General features: G+C 46.6%; 1 protein-coding gene across 1 annotated transcript in view; it reads right to left on the reverse strand.

The window, feature by feature from the left end:
* Nucleotides 1-10,144: 10,144 nt before the first annotated feature.
* supt5h (SPT5 homolog, DSIF elongation factor subunit) overlaps nt 10,145-18,461 on the reverse strand; it is a 67,738-nt gene continuing 59,421 nt past the window's right edge. The window contains exons 27-30 of the mRNA XM_084314654.1: nt 18,199-18,367; nt 17,535-17,732; nt 11,646-11,741; nt 10,145-11,281 (exon numbers count right to left, since the gene is read on the reverse strand). Coding sequence (XP_084170780.1) covers nt 11,141-11,281; nt 11,646-11,741; nt 17,535-17,732; nt 18,199-18,367 — 604 coding nt within the window. The 3' untranslated portion in view covers nt 10,145-11,140. The remainder of the gene's footprint in view (nt 11,282-11,645; nt 11,742-17,534; nt 17,733-18,198; nt 18,368-18,461) is intronic.

Genomic DNA, 18,461 nt, shown 5'->3' on the forward strand with positions numbered 1-18,461 from the left:
TAAGCTACCAACTGCAACTTGGCTCCCAACGGCAGCAACCTGCACAGCAGCTTAGCTACAGAAAGCAGCCTAGCTCCCAACAGCGGCAACCTGCACAGCCTAGTTACAACAAGCAGCCTAGCGACCAACAGCAGCAACCTGCACAACAGCTAAGCTACCAACTGCAACTTGGCTCCCAACGGCAGCAACCTGCACAGCAGCTTAGCTACAGAAAGCAGCCTAGCTCCAAAAATCAGCAACCTGCACAGCAGCTTAGCTCCCACAAGCAGCGTAGCAACCAACGGCAACAACCTGCACAGCAGCCTAGCTACAACAAGCAGCCTAGCTCCCAACAGCGGCAACCTGCACAGCCTAGTTACAACAAGCAGCCTAGCTATCAACCGCAGAAACCTGTGCAGGATAGCGACCAGCAGCTAAGCTACAAACTGCCACCTAGCTACCAACGGCAACAACCTGTGCAGCATAGATGCAACAAGCAGCCTAGCTCCCAACAGCAGCAGCCTAGCTCCCAACGGCAACAACCTGCACAGCAGCCTAGCTCCCACAAGCAGCCTAGCTCCCAACGGCAACAACCTGCACAGCAGCCTAGCTACAACAAGCAGCCTAGCTACCAACAGCAGCAACCTGCACAGCCTAGCTACAACAAACAGCCTAGCTCCCAACAGGAACCTGCACAGCAGCTTAGCTAGAACAAGCAGTTTAGCTCCCAACAGCAGCAACCTGCACAGCAGCCTAGCTCCCACAAGCAGCCTAGCTCCCACAAGCAGCCTAGCTCCCAACAGCAGCAACATGCACAACAGCTAAGCTACCACAAGCAGCCTAGGGACCAACAGCAACAACCTGCACAGCAGCCTAGCTACAACAAGCAGCCTAGCGACCAACAGCAGCAACCTGCACAACAGCTAAGCTACCAACTGCAACTTGGCTCCCAACGGCAGCAACCTGCACAGCAGCTTAGCTACAGAAAGCAGCCTAGCTCCCAACAGCGGCAACCTGCACAGCCTAGTTACAACAAGCAGCCTAGCGACCAACAGCAGCAACCTGCACAACAGCTAAGCTACCAACTGCAACTTGGCTCCCAACGGCAGCAACCTGCACAGCAGCTTAGCTACAGAAAGCAGCCTAGCTCCCAAAATCAGCAACCTGCACAGCAGCTTAGCTCCCACAAGCAGCGTAGCAACCAACGGCAACAACCTGCACAGCAGCCTAGCTACAACAAGCAGCCTAGCTCCCAACAGCGGCAACCTGCACAGCCTAGTTACAACAAGCAGCCTAGCTATCAACCGCAGAAACCTGTGCAGGATAGCGACCAGCAGCTAAGCTACAAACTGCCACCTAGCTACCAACGGCAACAACATGTGCAGCATAGATACAACAAGCAGCCTAGCTCCCAACTGCAGCAGCCTAGCTCCCAACAGCAGCAACCTGCACAGCCTAGCTACAACAAGCAGCCTAGCTCCCAACAGCAGCAGCCTAGCTCCCAACGGCAACAACCTGCACAGCAGCCTAGCTCCCACAAGCAGCCTAGCTCCCAACGGCAACAACCTGCACAGCAGCCTAGCTACAACAAGCAGCCTAGCTACCAACGGCAGCAACCTGCACAGCCTAGCTACAACAAACAGCCTAGCTCCCAACAGGAACCTGCACAGCAGCTTAGCTAGAACAAGCAGTTTAGCTCCCAACAGCAGCAACCTGCACAGCAGCCTAGCTCCCACAAGCAGCCTAGCTCCCAACAGCAGCAACCTGCACAACAGCTAAGCTACCACAAGCAGCCTAGCTACCACTACAAGCAGCCCATCTCTCAACAGCAGGAACCTGCACAGCAGCCTAGCTCTCAACAGCAGCAACCTGCACAGCAGCTTAGCTACAACAAGCAGCCTAGGGACCAACAGCAGCAACGTGCACAGCAGCCTAGCTCCCAAAGGCAACAACCTGCACAGCAGCCTAGCTACAACAAGCAGCCTAGCTCCCAACAGTGGCAACCTGCACAGCCTAGCTACAACAAGCAGCCTAGTTCCCAACAACAGGAACCTGCACAGCAGCTTAGCTACAACAAGCAGCCTAGCTCCCAACAGCAGCAACCTGCACAGCAGCTTGGCTCTTACGAGCAGCCTAGTGACCAACATCAACAAACTGCACAGCAGCCTAGCTCCCAACAGCAGCAACCTGCACAGCAGCCTAGCTACAACAAGCAGCTTAGCTCCCAACGGCAGCAACCTGTACAGCAGCTTAGCTCCCAACGGCAACAACCTGCACAGCAGCCTAGCTCCCAACAGCAGCAACCTGCACAACAGCTAAGCTACCACAAGCAGCCTAGCTCCCAACAGCAACAACATGCACAGCAGCCTAGCTCCCAACAGCAGCAATCTGCACAGCAGCTTAGCTACAACAAGCAGCCTAGCTCCCAACAGCAGCAATCTGCACAGCAGCTTAGCTCTCAACAGCAGCAACCTGCACAGCAGCTTGGCTACAACAAGCAGCCTAGCTCCCAACAGCAGAAATCTGCACAGCAGCCTAGCTACAACAAGCAGCATAGCTCCCAACAGCAGCAACCAGCACAGCCTAGCTACAACAAGCAGCCTAGCTACCAACAGCAGCAATCTGCACAGCCCAGTTCCCAAAAGCAGCCTAGGGACCAACGGCAACAACCTGCACAGCAGCCTAGCTCCCAACAGCAGCAACCTGCAGAGCCTAGCTACAACAAGCAGCCTAGCTACCAACAGCAGCAACCTGCACAGCCTAGCTACAACAAGCAGCCTAGTGAAAGGAAATTCTATCACAGGCCTCCTCCTATAATGTAACCTAAGTTCTTTTAGTTGAATGTCGGCGAGGTGAACAGAGAGATGAGACAGAGTCAGATGGCAGTCTGCAGAGTTTTACTGAACCTTCACAGCACAAGTAGATCACAATCCGGACCACGCACCTCCGCACACGGAGCGAGCCAGTGCCAAGTGGTGGTCTCGTCAATACATCGTCACATCATTTATACATTTGTCGCGGCCACCCCTCCTCCTGGCTTAATGATTGATAGCTGTCGCGTCATATAATTGGTGTGTGTTTGTGTGCTAGAGTGTGTGTGTGTGTTGGTGTGTGTGTGTACTGAAAGGGAGGGAGTTAAAGCTATATGCTCCAACGTTCTTGGGGGGAATGACTGTCTTTGTTTTAGGTTTTGCATAACTGCTACATGATTTTACATGTTCAACTGAAAAACCTATCAGTCAGACGCAAGCAGCAAGCAAGAGATCTGTTCGTGTGTGCATGTGTGGGTGTGTGGGGAGAGGGGTCCGGAGTCAAAAGGTCGGCAGGTCAAACCAAGCTGTGTGTAAAACAGACTGGGGCCTCAGCCTGCACCACGAGTAAGTAGGTCAACCCAAAATGCGGGACAGGAGAGAACAGACATAGAACACAATGTAGGATCTTAATTCTATCACATCTTAATTCTATCACCTTATCAAAAGGGTATGACAGGAATTTGATGGTTGATTCCTTTCACTAGCTCCCAACAGCAGGAACCTGCACAGCAGCTTATCTACAACAAGCAGCCTAGCTACCAACAACTGGCACAGCAGCCAAGCTACAACAAGCAACCTGGCTCCCAACAGCAGCAACCTGCACAGCAGCTTAGCTCTCACCAGCAGCTTAGCTACAAATGGCAGCCTAGCTCTCAACAGCAACAACATGCACAGCAGCCAGGCTACAACAAGCAACCCAGCTCCCAACAGCAGCAACCTGCACAGCCTAGCTACAACAAGCAGCCTAGCTCTCAACAGCAGCAACCTGCACAACAGCTAAGCTACCACAAGCAGCCTAGCTCCCAACAGCAGGAACCTGCACAGCCTAGCTACACGCAGCCTAGCTACCAACAGCAGCAACCTGCACAGCCTAGCTCTCACCAGCCTGGCTCCCAACAGCAGCAACCTGCACAACGGCTAAGCTACCACAAGCAGCCAAGCTACAAGCAGCCTGCAGCACTGCTACCAGACCAGCCAGCAACTCCAGGTGACTAATTACAGCAGCAACCCTAGGAACCATAGTTGGCTGTTCCTGTAATGTTTGAATATTGGCTCTAATGTGTAGTTTGTCAAATGTTCTGCAATGTGGAGCAGACAGGATTCCTGTCAACACTGAATCTAATCTTTCATTAAGACTTACTGCTTTTAGGGCGGCTAGGTGGTGTAGTGGTCTAAGGCACTCGCCACCAGTGTGGAGACGCTAAGATTCGCGTGTTCGAATCCAGCTCTCCACATTGTTTTTCAGTTTGGCTGGTCGTCCGCAGTAATACACATTGGCCGTATTACGGGGAGGGAAAACTGAAGGGTGGGGATCGAACGTTGTGAACAAGCGACTCCTACAAGTCGGTTGGTGCGCCTGCGCAGTAGAATCAGGAAGTGTCGGGGGCAGCGTGAGCCTCCCACGCGTTACTCCTCGCCACTGAGAGATCGAGCTGCGCAGGTGAAAAGATGCGACTGCTGTTACCTCAAGTACCGGAGGGGACTTGTGCTATGTATGACTTAGTCCACATTGCAGCCGGCTTGTGGGAGGCAAGAAACAGCGTTCGTGACAGGGGAGGGTTGAATTGGATGATACGAAATTGGGATGGGAGAAAATATAGAAAAAATGGGAGAAAAAGTGGATCAAAAAAAAAAGACTTACTGCTTTTATAAAAAATAAACTGGGTCTGACTATTCCTTCCGACTCCACAGGTCTGAATGAGGCGCATTGGAACCAGGCTGGCTATTGAGGGAGGAAAGACTATTAAAATGTAAATTTCTGTTTTCCCTAAACATCACTTCTAATCTGTCTGTAGTTTGACCTGCATCACTATAGTCTGGCTCTAAAATAACAGTATTTAAAACCCAGTTTTACTCTTTCAGAAACTTCAAATTTGAAGACGTCTCCGCTCTACAATCTTGTATCGACTGTATTTGAAAATAAAATATGTTTTTAATAGTACTTGGTGTGGTACCTCTTATGTATCTGGGTCATTTAGTAGATGTGATGCTGACCATGTTTTTTTTACTGGGCTCTGGTGCCGCAGAGGGTCTTTAGGCAGGACACTGAGCCTCATGAAGCGGGACTGACCAGGTACTAGACATCTGGGGTCATAGGGAGGGGGGGGGGGGTCCTGATGTGTCCAGCAATGTTTCTTAATTAATTCACTAGAACTTTGCACAATGAGTCATTGGTGCAACATCCAGTGTTCTTCACTGTTACAGCAGATGCTCTTTACAAACATAGCCACAACACTGGTTAATAAACTACCCTCCCACTCGGGGCATTTTGGGGTAGAACACATAGTAGACTACTACAAAAACCTAGGGGTCCACAAAGACTACTTGAAATGGTAACAACAGAGGAGGTACTCAAAAAAACTGAGCGCCCTCCAACCTAACAAGGCCACTGGCCATGACAACATCCCCTCCTAATTCCTCAGACTCAGCAGCCGCCATCACCCCTGTCATCACATATAATAAACGTCTCCATAACATAAAATAGTCTACGAACAGGTCAAAAAGTACCTTGCGGGAAAAAAATCTAATCTACGAATTCCAATCTGGCTTCAGAACATCCCCCTCCACTGATACATGGCTTCTCTATTTGAACGACCACATCAAACAAGAGGTGGATGCGGGCAAATACCGCGGCATGGTCATGCTGGACCTACAAAAGGCCTTCGACACTGTCAATCACTCCATTCTGATTGACAAGCTTTCCCTGTGGTTCTTTGTTTCTTTTTTGCCTATTGTCAGCGACTTTGAGTCTTTGAAAAGCGATATATAAAATAAATGAAGTATTATTATTATGCTGAAGCCATTCTAAAATCAGCTAAACATGTGTGGCTGTGTGCAAGTGCACGTCCCATCTCCGGTCTAGCTGACATGGCTCTCTTATCAGCATTATGAGATAGTAACTAAATAGTAACGCACAGCCACTTGGAAAAGTAACTGTAATCAGATTACTGGCTTGTAACAAGTTAGATTACTATTTACTTAAAAAAGTTATCAGATTAGAGTAACTAGTTACTGGCATCATTGGTGAAGGCACATATGTACATGGTATATACCTTTTATTTGGGGCTCCAGGCGATCAACCAGAACGATTTGGGCTTATTGCATATAACGTGTAATATCTCGCGATCTATGGAAAAATACTGGATTATTTTGGGAATGGGGTGATGTTTAGCGTGTAGAAATGGACTATGAACAATGCCTATGAGCCATACTATTGTATCCATAGCTATAATACAGAACACACGATGGGTCTGCAAACATCGCTAAAATGGTCAATAACGCTGGCGCTATAGTACAGATGGGGAAAGTCGGTGGCAGTCAAAGAGTTAATGAGTGCTCTGTTAGTGGATAAAATGTGATGCAATTTACTAGGGCAGGCTTTCCCAAAGTGGGTGCCATGATGACAGTCTAGGGGTGTTGCCAAATAGTTAAACCCTGCTTATTTTCTAAACACATTATATGGCCATTATATTTAATCAAGTGTATTTTATAGGGGACATGCATTATAAATGGCTTTTTTCTGTGTTTAGCATGGTTTTACAGTAATACGGGTTAGTATCAATGGGTCTGTGTCTCTAATGACCATATTGACTCATCAGTCTAGTCTCGAGTTCACGAGATCCTCCCTCACTCAACTAAGCTGTTCTGACTTGACGGTTTTGCTGATGTTAATATAGCACTGATTTGCATAACTAACGCCCCCTCTACAGGGACGCGGGAAGTGGGGGTGCTGAGATATCGATCGTTTTTTATTAATTTCTTTTTTTATATAAAATATATATATTATATAATTATACTTGTAGTTGTATTGTCTGCGAGACATCGCCACCACGCAACGTCAAAATGCTTGCTATCTGCAAACAGCTCCACTGTCTGTCACGTCATAACCAACACTCTCGTTCACTAGACTAGAGGATACTATGATGAATTGAAAATGGGGGACCCTGATGTAAAGAAGACTAAAGTCTTTCTCTGGTCTGCATCCCCTTAACAATTGTATGTATTGAGCTGTACTGTACTGTACCCATTCTGCAATCTGTTAATAAACTTTTCAATAAAATTTTTCAATCAAAACCGCTGCCCAACTCCGCGCTCTGAGCGTGCGAGACAAACAATGTAACCGTTCTGATCACAGCCCAGCTTACCCCACCTGGCTGTTGCGCCCTCCCTCTGCAATTCGTTCCCCGCATACATGATCGCCGACATGCAAAAGGTCTTCGACCAGACGACCACCCTCCCGGGGGCTCGGATAGTTCTGCTGGCTTGTTCATATATTCCTTTACTGCAAATTCAGCGTCCCAGGCAGGGCGCAGCCGCTGTGTCTATTTTTTTACCAACGGATTTCCAGTTCCACGTTGACGCTTCCAGGCCGCGTCTATTCGAATCCCAACCGGTTCATGCGTCGGCTACGCGCTGTTAATAACACTGCATTATCGAGTAGGCGCCCCTATGACGATCTGAATGAATTCCAAGAGTAGGGTAAATCTGCAGTGCCGCTTCGCTCTGTGACATGAGTAGCCTCGGTTACAAATTTGGAATAAAATCCAAAACAACCTTGCAGTTGCAGTTACACTCCCATCCAGCAGGGGGTGCTGCAGCCCCTGCCGCACCACCCTTCCAGCGTCCTTGCCCCTCTATGGTTGACAGCGACAGCAGAGCGACTTCCTCAAACAGAGCGAGGCAGACAACGAGTGAGTGAGAGGGAGAGAGGAGCTTCTGTCGGGAAACAAACCGCACGCGAGGAAGCAGCAGTTGCACATTTACACACAACCTGGGCTGGACCTCGCGTGGGGAAGCAGCAGTAGCACATACTCATTTACACACAACCTGGGCTGGACCTGACGCAGGGAAGCAGCAGTAGCACATACTCATTTACACACAACCTGGGCTGGACCTCGCGTGGGGAAGCAGCAGTAGCACATACTAATTTACACACAACCTGGGCTGGACCTCACGTGGGGAAGCAGCAGTAGCACATACTAATTTACACACAACCTGGACCTCGCAGGGAAGCAGCAGTAGCACATACTCATTTACACACAACCTGGGCTGGACCTCACACGGGGAAGCAGCAGTAGCACATACTAATTTACACACAACCTGGACCTCGCGGGAAAGCAGCAGTAGCACATACTCATTTACACAGTGCTTATTGGCGGAGCCAGGCCAACACAGCCTGAAATCCAAAGTGAGAAAATGTGTGGCTTGTGAGTACTTGATTAGAAATATAAAACAATGAATTCTCTTTGAATAAAAGCTTACAGATGTGTTCAATACTCACAGGAATTGTGTAAAATTGCCCAAATAGTGCTAGGAATAGCAATGCATGTCCCCTTTAACATAATAGCATGAAAATAACAATATTATCTTTGATGTTTGTGAAATAAACATTTTAAATGTGTATTGTTCCCTGTTTTTATCATAAAGGTGTGGTTATACTTTTAATCTGGATTATAGACTACATGTTCATCTAATGCTAATTTTAATCAAGGATGAGGACTATTTCACCATACATGATGCATCATCATAGCTTTTTGCTCACTGATGGGGTCCCATGTTGTGCAGTAGGTGCCCTTTTTTGAGAACTGGATCTGAGAAATTGGGAGATTTTCTTATGACTTTCCGAAATGAGGACACAACCGTTTGTTGGATACTTAAAAGGTTTTGGTAAATATGTTCTCCATTAGAGCAGCAGAGATGCTGGTGATCCTAGATGGCATAAGTATCAAGGGATAATAGTTTGCATACATAGTATTAAAGAAAATGTCAGAGAATGCTTTTCACTCACAATTGAAATGTCCAGTTAAAAAAACACAATTTCGCAGTGTTTTCCAAAACACGAGGCAAGCACATGTAAAATACATATTTCCCTCTGACAGAAAAGCAAAGCACAATTTATGTTAGCAATGTTGCCACATTGGGTATAGCTATTGTGCTAGAAGAATGATTTCTATTTAAGAATGACCACACAGTTCCAGATATTAAAGAACCAGTGTGATGGTCTTACTGGAGTCTGAAAAGGATCATTGTGGAATGCTAATGTTATGAGTGTTCTTTTTCTGAGCTTCAGATCTACTCTTTTGTAAGTGTTTTAGTGGACTCTCTGATCCCAGTCAACTCGAGGGGCACGACACGGTCCCAAGTTGATTGAAAGAGGATGTAAAGTTAGCGTCACAATACAGCAAGCTTTCAAATGTAAGCAAATTCACGGGACCAGTGTGACTGGTTGCTATTGGATAAAAATTGGCTTAACCTGTGCTAGCAGGTTATAAATTAATTGCTATAAAATAAGATATTCCTTCATTGATCCCCTTGGGGAAATTAGGGCGTCATAGCAGCATGGGGGAGGGGAGGTACAGGTAAGGGCAGGGTAATAGTAGGACATAAATATAGGCAATACAAATTTATCAGAATATAACAGTGTAAACAAAAGTGCAGATGAGGGTCTCTATGCGGCTGCCCTATCGGTTATATTATATGTTACAATAAAGATTTATCTGAATATATACTATGAGTAAGAGTAAAGTAGGCAGTATACACAAGGTACCCTAACTGGCATGATATACGGCATATGCTGTAATCCGTGCAGGACTAGAATGTATGGTTGCAGTGGATGTTTTTTGGCGTGACATGAACAGATGATGCAATCATTTTACAGGCAACAGATTGGCTCTCTGAAATAGTTTGATTATGTTTGACTACCAGCATGACAGCTTCTCAAGGGCCTTTAGTCAGGACTCACGGCTACAATTGTACTGGTTATTTAGGGACTGTGCTCACACCAAAACCGCAACACAATCGAGGTCCGAAATCACTAGAACACCACAAACTACACATTTACATGCAGTTACCACTTACTGGTGGTAGAGGGCGCGCGTGTGAACCAGCTGAATTGAATTAAAGTCTTGAATTACACTGGAAGAGAAAGTGACTCTAGCAGGCGATTCAAACCAGCTTTTCAACAGAGGGGCATTTTTCAGAGTTCCAGCCGAGTGCACGTGTTCACGTGAGAGACGGAGTGAAGGCCTCGTGACGTGATCCGTCCACGCCGGGGGACCTGTGGGACGTCGCTGCAGGACAATATGCGACCAAGTTCCATCCGCATGTTAAATAAAGATGAATTCACCACCGAGTCAAATGGTTCACAGTTTATTGACATGGTACACTGTTTCCCAAAGGGGAGTTTTTTTTAATTTTTATTTTATTTTGTTTTATTTCTAAACACCCCCCCCCAAAATAAAAACAAAAAAAGCACTGACAAGGATACAATCAGAAAGCACTAAAAACAGATTCAGCAATTCAAAACACTACGAGTACAAGTTGGACTAACTGATTGGGGGGAAAAAATAAAAAGGAGAAAAAAGACCCGCTGACTCGTTATTGACCATATTCTGTGAAGAACAATGGTTTGCTTTGGAGCAAGAGCACACACCCAGAGAGAGAGAGAGAGGAGAGAGGAGAGAGGAGAGAGAGGAGAGAGAGAGGAGAGAGAGAGAGAGAGAGAAAGAGAGAGAAGGCAACATCTTAAGAGAAGAGGATGTGGGATTAGGGACACGAGGAAACCATATGGAGATGAGTTTTAGGCGATCTGTCAATGTCCATTGTCATAGTTTGCTGTGAAGAGAGTGAGCTGTTATCCTTCAAAACAAGACTCTCGTGTGACGGCCATCTGCTTTAGCCAGAGACACCTCGGTGCACAAAACACGTTGCCAATCCCGTTTCCCAACACACACCTACACAAATCTAAATGACCAGAGGATGTCAATCCAATCAGGGGGAAATTCCCATCACAGGAAGCAAAAAATAACTAAGTAAACCTCAGAAATACCCACTTCCAGATGTTCACGTAGGCCGCTGAGGCAGAGTTGTTGAATGTCATGAGAAAGGATATGGACTGCGAGTCAGAATCTTTCACAGCCTTGCCGCAGTTTTTCCTTTGAAGTTCATTTGATGGGGCCCTGGATCTAGTGGCAGAGTAGGCAATTAATTTCATCTTCTGTACAGGTGTTGGGTCTCTCTCTCTCTCTGAATATGTGTCTATCTCTCTCTGTGTGTGTGTGTGTGTGTGTGTGTGTGTGTGTGTGTGTGTGTGTGTGTGTGTGTGTGTGTGTGTGTGTGTGTGCATGCGCTCAGTGCTCCAGCCGGCCCAGGAACCTCAGGTTGAGGATCTTCAGCTGGTCATCCAGCTCCATGCGGACGATCCCGTCGTCTCCGTCAATACTGAGCAGAATGCCTGTCGCCTCACGGTCCTCTCCCAGAATCACCTTGACCTAGAGACAGAGAGAGACAGAGACAGGGACAGAGAGAGAGAGAGACAGAGAGAGAAGCACAGAGTGAGAGAGTATCGGAGACCGTGATAGAAAGAGACACACAAGAGACAGACATAAAAAGAAGATTGATGGAGAAAGAGAGGTTAGAAGTGCATTTGAAAAGAGAGAGAGGGATACATTTAGAGAAAGATTAACAAAAGGATGGAGAGATAGATTATTGGACAGATGAAGACAAACAGAGCGATGGACAAATGCAGAGACAAAAAGGACAATATCAACTGATCAAAAGATAAATGGAATGATAGACCAAAAGATGAAATAAGAGATGGACAGACAGACACATACCGGTAAATATATATATTACCTTATTGTTCTTGGTAGGTGTGACTGGCTCCAGATGTTCACTGCTGATACTCACCACCTTCTCTGTCTCCTGCATGAAGACTGAACACATGCCTCCCTACAAATACAGGGGGGCAGAGAAAAGAGAGACGGGGGGTGTCAGATAAGTCAAGTCAAGAGTCACTTTATTGTCCCATCAGCTGGGAAATTTGTCTTGAGGGGGGGGGGGGGGGGGGGGGAGAAGAGACAGGGGTGTCAGATAAGTGAAGGGGTGCAGAGAAAGACCATATTTTATCTATTTATTACAAAAGATTTGCACTACATCCATACCTCATTTTTCCCCATAAAATAATGTGTACTGCATTTCGTACCATATTTTGTACGTTAAGCTGTACTTTAGTGGTATAGTGGTTGGACTTTTTACGTAGTTTTACTGTATGAAGCACATTCTCAGGGGGCTCGTACAGAACCAAGCATTTCACTGTAATGTACATGTACTTTATGTGACAAATAAAACAAAACTTGAACTTGAGAGAGAGAACAAGAGATGGAATAAACCTTTAAAAAGGTATTTGGGTGGAATAAACCTTTAAAACTTTGACACCTCCCATAAGTCTCTACGACAAACAGTTAATGTGATATTAAAGGGGGCTGGGCTTATTTCAATGGACAATGATGGACATTAATTAATACATGTTTTAATGCATACGTATAGCAAAACTGCGGTTTTGTTTTGTAGCTGAGATAGCCCTTTGCCTGTATGTTGTGGTTAGGGTACCGGTATCACACAGGGTGAGAGAGAGATGCACAGAGTGAGAGAGACGCACAGAGTGAGAGAGAGACGCACAGAGTGAGAGAGAGAGATGCACAGAGTGAGAGAGACGCACAGAGTGAGAGAGAGAGGCACAGAGTGAGAGAGACGCACAGAGTGAGAGAGAGAGATGCACAGAGTGAGAGAGAGAGATGCACAGAGTGAGAGAGACACACAGAGTGAGAGATGCACAGAGTGAGAGAGAGAGAGAGACGCACAGAGTGAGAGAGACGCACAGAGTGAGAGAGAGAGACGCACAGAGTGAGAGATGCACAGAGTGAGAGAGAGAGAGACGCACAGAGTGAGAGAGAGACGCACAGAGTGAGAGAGAGAGAGACGCACAGAGTGAGAGAGAGACGCACAGAGTGAGTGAGAGACACAGAGTGAGAGAGAGAGACGCACAGAGTGAGAGAGACGCACAGAGTGAGAGAGAGAGACGCACAGAGTGAGAGACGCACAGAGTGAGAGAGAGACACACAGAGTGAGAGAGAGACGCACAGAGTGAGAGAGAGACACACAGAGTGAGAGAGAGACACACAGTGAGAGAGAGACGCACAGAGTGAGAGAGACGCACAGAGTGAGAGAGAGAGAGATGCACAGAGTGAGAGAGAGACGCACAGAGTGAGAGAGAGACGCACAGAGTGAGAGAGAGACACACAGAGTGAGAGAGAGACACACAGAGTGAGAGAGAGACGAACAGAGTGAGAGAGACGCACAGAGTGAGAGAGAGAGAGATGCACAGAGTGAGAGAGAGACACACAGAGTGAGAGAGAGACGCACAGAGTGAGAGAGAGAGAGACGCACAGAGTGAGTGAGATGCATAGAGTGAGAGAGAGAGAGAGAGAGAGAGAGACACAGAGTGAGAGAGAGACGCACAGAGTGAGAGAGAGATGCACAGAGTGAGAGAGAGACAGAGTGAGAGAGACTCACATAGTGAGAGAGAGACTCACATAGTGAGAGAGACGCACATAGTGAGAGAGACGCACAGAGTGAGATAGAGAGACGCACAGAGTGAGAGAGACACACACAGAGTGAGAGAGAGAGACGCACAGAGTGAGAGAGACGCACAGAGTGAGAGAGAGACAGAGTGAGAGAGAGACACACATGAGAGAGAGATGCACATAGTGAGAGAGAGACACACAGAGTGAGAGAGGCGTACAGAGTGAGTGTGACGCACAGAGAGAGAGATGCAGAGTGAGAGAGACACAGAGTGAGAGAGAGAGACACAGAGTGAGAGAGAGACAGAGTGAGAGAGAGAGACACACAGAGTGAGAGAGAGACTCACAGAGTGAGAGAGAGAGACATACAGAGTGAGAGTGACGCACAGAGAGAGAGAGAGATGCACAGAGTGAGAGAGACACAGAGTGAGAGAGAGAGACACACAGAGTGAGAGAGAGACGAACAGAGTGAGAGAGACGCACAGAGTGAGAGAGAGAGAGATGCACAGAGTGAGAGAGAGAGACACACAGAGTGAGAGAGAGACGCACAGAGTGAGAGAGAGAGAGACGCACAGAGTGAGTGAGATGCATAGAGTGAGAGAGAGAGAGAGAGAGAGAGACACAGAGTGAGAGAGAGACGCAGAGTGAGAGAGAGATGCACAGAGTGAGAGAGAGAGACAGAGTGAGAGAGACTCACATAGTGAGAGAGAGACTCACATAGTGAGAGAGACGCACAGAGTGAGATAGAGAGACGCACAGAGTGAGAGAGACACACACAGAGTGAGAGAGAGAGACGCACAGAGTGAGAGAGACGCACAGAGTGAGAGAGAGACAGAGTGAGAGAGAGACACACATGAGAGAGAGATGCACATAGTGAGAGAGAGACACACAGAGTGAGAGAGGCGTACAGAGTGAGTGTGACGCACAGAGAGAGAGATGCAGAGTGAGAGAGACACAGAGTGAGAGAGAGAGACACAGAGTGAGAGAGAGACAGAGTGAGAGAGAGAGACACACAGAGTGAGAGAGAGACTCACAGAGTGAGAGAGAGAGACATACAGAGTGAGAGTGACGCACAGAGAGAGAGAGAGATGCACAGAGTGAGAGAGACACAGAGTGAGAGAGAGAGACACACAGAGTGAGAGAGACTCACAGAGTGAGAGAGAGAGACGCACAGTGTGAGAGAGACGCACAGAGTGAGAGACGCACAGTGAGAGAGAGATGCAGAGTGAGAGAGAGATGCAGAGTGAGAGAGGGAGACGCACAGAGAGAGAGATGCAGAGTGAGAGAGACATACAGAGTGAGAGAGAGATGCACAGTGTGATGGTCTGTGTCTATTAGGGCTGTCCCCGACTAAGGATTTGGATGGTCGACTATGATTGGCAAATGTGCCGTTAGTCGACAAAAACAAATATATATATATAATATTTTTAAATTTATTTTAAATATATATATATTTTTTTAAATGTTTTATCATTCCATTTGGGCTGTGGGGGGTGCTTAATGTCTGAAGGAGTCGACTGAAAGCTTCTTGTCCTCTGCAAAAGCATGCAATTGGTCCACTGATGGATACATCTTGATATTTGTCTAGTCTAGTGTGTTCATTAGATGGGTGAAATCCTCTTTCAGTGCCTCTGTGCCTGTTTTCGTAGGCAGTTAGCCTCTGGTATGCGTGCCATTAGCGTTAGCCACGCTTCTAGGCCCCTTTTCTTTTGGAAAGAATGATTAAAAAAAATTATAAATAATTTTTCTTTTTTCATATATATTTGACTAAGAGGTTGGCCAGTCGACTACGGCTCCTTTCGACCGATTAGTCGACTAATAGGGGTCAGCCCTAGTGTCTATTATGAAAAAGCCCTTCATCTGGCCAAATCAAGAACCAGAAGACTTCACCAGAGTGAATACAGAGGGTTTGCCACAAGATGTAAACCATTGGTGAGCCTCAAAAACAGGAAGACCAGATTAGAGTTTGCCAGAAAACATCTAAGAAAGCATGTACAGTTCTGGAACAACATCCTGCTGATTAAAGCAGCAGGATGAATTCTGAAGTGTTCCAGGCAATATTATCTGCTCATATTAAGCCAAATGCTTCAGAACTCATTGGACAATACTTTCCATCTGCATACTGCATTACTGTGAAAGCAACCCAAGAGTTTTTTTAAGGTAAATACGTGGAAGGTTATACAATGGCCAGGTCAATCACCTGAATCCAATTGAGCATGCATTTCATTTGCTGAAGACCAAACTAAAAGGGAAAATGCCCCAAGAAGAAGCAGGAGCAGAAGACGGTTGCAGTAGAGGGCCTGGAAGAGCATCACCAGGGACCTAACCCAGTGTCTGGTGACGTCTATGGGTTCCAGACGACAGGCTGTCATCGACTGCAAAGAATTTGCAACTAAGTATTAAAAGTGACCATTTTATTTATGGATTGTTAGTTTGTCCAATTAATTTTGGTCCCTAAAAAAGGGGATCTTCTCCTGATGGATGTACTGTAAATACCATCAAAACAAAGCTGAAAGTCTGCACCTTAAAGCGCATCTCGATCCATTTCAAGTCCATTGTGGTGCCGGTGCACAGAGACAACATTGTGAAAATTGTGTCAATGTCCAAATATTGATGGACCTGACTGGAGTGGTTCTCACTCACTGACTCATGTTACTGTCAAACATAGCTTAGCACCTGAATGAATACTGGTTACGTGAACAACATTAGGAAGCAGAAAGGTTCAGACTTTGAGGCTAAAATCAACTGAAGTCGAGGCTCCAGGTGTTAAGGAGCAGAACAGAGTGACTCTGCCCAGCTGTGAGACAGTGTCAAAGACAAAAACACATGAGTCACTGAATGGGGTTCGCCAAGATTATCTACAGCATCGCCTTTCTCATCCAACACTTTCCATTTAACGGGAAACTAAATAATGGATAAACTAGTATACAAGTCATGTGATTCTTAAGTATTCCGTCTTTGAGTTGAAAGGTATCCAGTTTTTGTCAGACCCGGAGGACCGGCCTACAATGGTGGCTGCTTTCCAACAACACTGCTTCCGCCCTCTCGCTTGACATGATGTAGGAAGTAATGCTCATCATTTCTTAGCAGCCACTGTTTTAATAACATAGTGTATTATTATTACCCTTTAAGAAACACTGTCAATATTTCTTGTACTATTCCTTTACTCCTTTTACGAGAAATCAGCTTACCACGAGTAATTCTCTAGCGTACAGATAACCCGTTTGGTCTTAAACCACTCCTAGCAACCAACTCTCATAACATTAACCACAGATCCCAGCAGGTGCAGCTTATCAGTATTCATCCCACACCGTTTTCTTATGAGAACTGCCTGACAGAAGACAGCTTTTTCCCCCCGTATGCAAACCTTTCTTTTACAATAAGGCTGGAAGTGAACCTCAACTCGGGGGTCACTTCTCACATTGTCTGTACATTGTACCACTCTCTGTATTTGAATAGAGACTTCTGTGTGCACAGAAATAAACTATTTTCTTTGCTATCCCTTCACTCAATCTCAGTTTCTCTTAAGCCCACCGGACTTGGTAAAACAACATTTCCACAACAGTATGTAAATGGTTTGGCGATACCCTCTACAGTGTAGCTCCAGACGTCACTACTTCAGGTCGGACTGTTTCAGCAAATTCTTTGATTCATGCTAAGTTAATCAACTAGTGGTCACAAACGCCATTGGATACCGTTATCAAAGTGCCCTAATTTTGTTTATAATAGCCCGGATAAGCTCATATCTCAACTGAAATAATAGCCATTATTCATAGGATATTAAGGCATGTAGTTACCTCTTGGTGTTTGGTGTTTACTGTTGGTTTGTGCTGGTCTGTGAAAGTTCCATTTCCATGGTAACATTAGCTGTATTGTGTTTACTCATGTAAGGGGCATTGAATATACATACTAAGACCTTAACCGGGATTTTAGCTAGTATCTGAAATATCATGTGTATGTAAATACACTCAGTGAGCGAATAGTTTCACAGAGAAAATGGTTTTGGTGTGAATTTGTCCAAAAGTGTGTATAAGTCTCTATGTTTGTGTTTATGCGTGCAACAAGTACATCTGTTTGAGTGTGTGTGTGTGTGTGTGTGTGTGTGTGTCTGTTTGCATGTGTGGATATGTAAAACCCACATCACATGTGTACGTGAACCCACCGTAACACTCCGGATAACCCCAGTCTGTCCCATCAGATCCATGAACGAGTCTTTAACTTTAACCAGGATATCAGTGGTCACCCAGTCGCTGCTGCCTTGCTCGATGTTGGAGCCGGGGGTGTGAGGGTTGTAGCCGCCAGGAGAGGGCGCCCCCGGGGTCATAGGACTGTATCCAACCGGACTGGGGCTGGGACTGGCCTGGAGAGACGGATGGAGAGAGGGAGGAAAAAATGGATTGGGGCAAATCGGGGAGGAAAGGGGGAAGGCTAGCTCCTTAGCCACATCTGGCACCACATGGATATAAAAGGTATGTTAGAATTGGAGTCCGGGTGGGAACCTCCATTTTGGCTCTTGCTGCCACAGTAGCAGCAGGTGAATCCCAAATGTTCCTGTCGCTGCTTCACTGACTTCCGGTATTCCAAACTTGCTCTAGCCGTGCCTCAAAAACGAGTTGGCCTCGTGCAAAAGGTCAACACAGCTGCGTTGTCTTGCGTGGAAAAACTACGATTTCATATCATGGTATAGCAACATGCGTCAACGCATGCTCAGTGGACCGCTTATTGATTAGTGGCAGAGAATGGACCCCATCTCAAACCCCGCCCTCTTTTCTTGATCCTCCAATCACAGCTGTTGCTTCCCTCTGGACAAACGTCAAGGATCTTACCTGGTAGGCCATAGGCGAGGGGGTGGGATGGTAGCTGGCTGGCGAGTGCGTGTTCTGATAGCCCACCGGCGATGGCGCCACCTGGTGGTAACTCTGGGGACTGGGACTGGGCTGGTACGAACCCTGCGGAGAGGGGGCTGCATATGGGGAGTACTGCTCTGTGTTATACCTGGAGAGACAGAGAGACAGATAAGTCAGATTTAACATACACACCTTGTTGGGTTCAGGTAGTACCCCTTCCATAGCTGTGGTGAGACATTTCG

The sequence above is a fragment of the Notolepis coatsorum genome (genome assembly GCF_963971535.1).
Source record: "Notolepis coatsorum genome assembly, chromosome: 1".
Taxonomy (NCBI): domain Eukaryota; kingdom Metazoa; phylum Chordata; class Actinopteri; order Aulopiformes; family Paralepididae; genus Notolepis; species Notolepis coatsorum.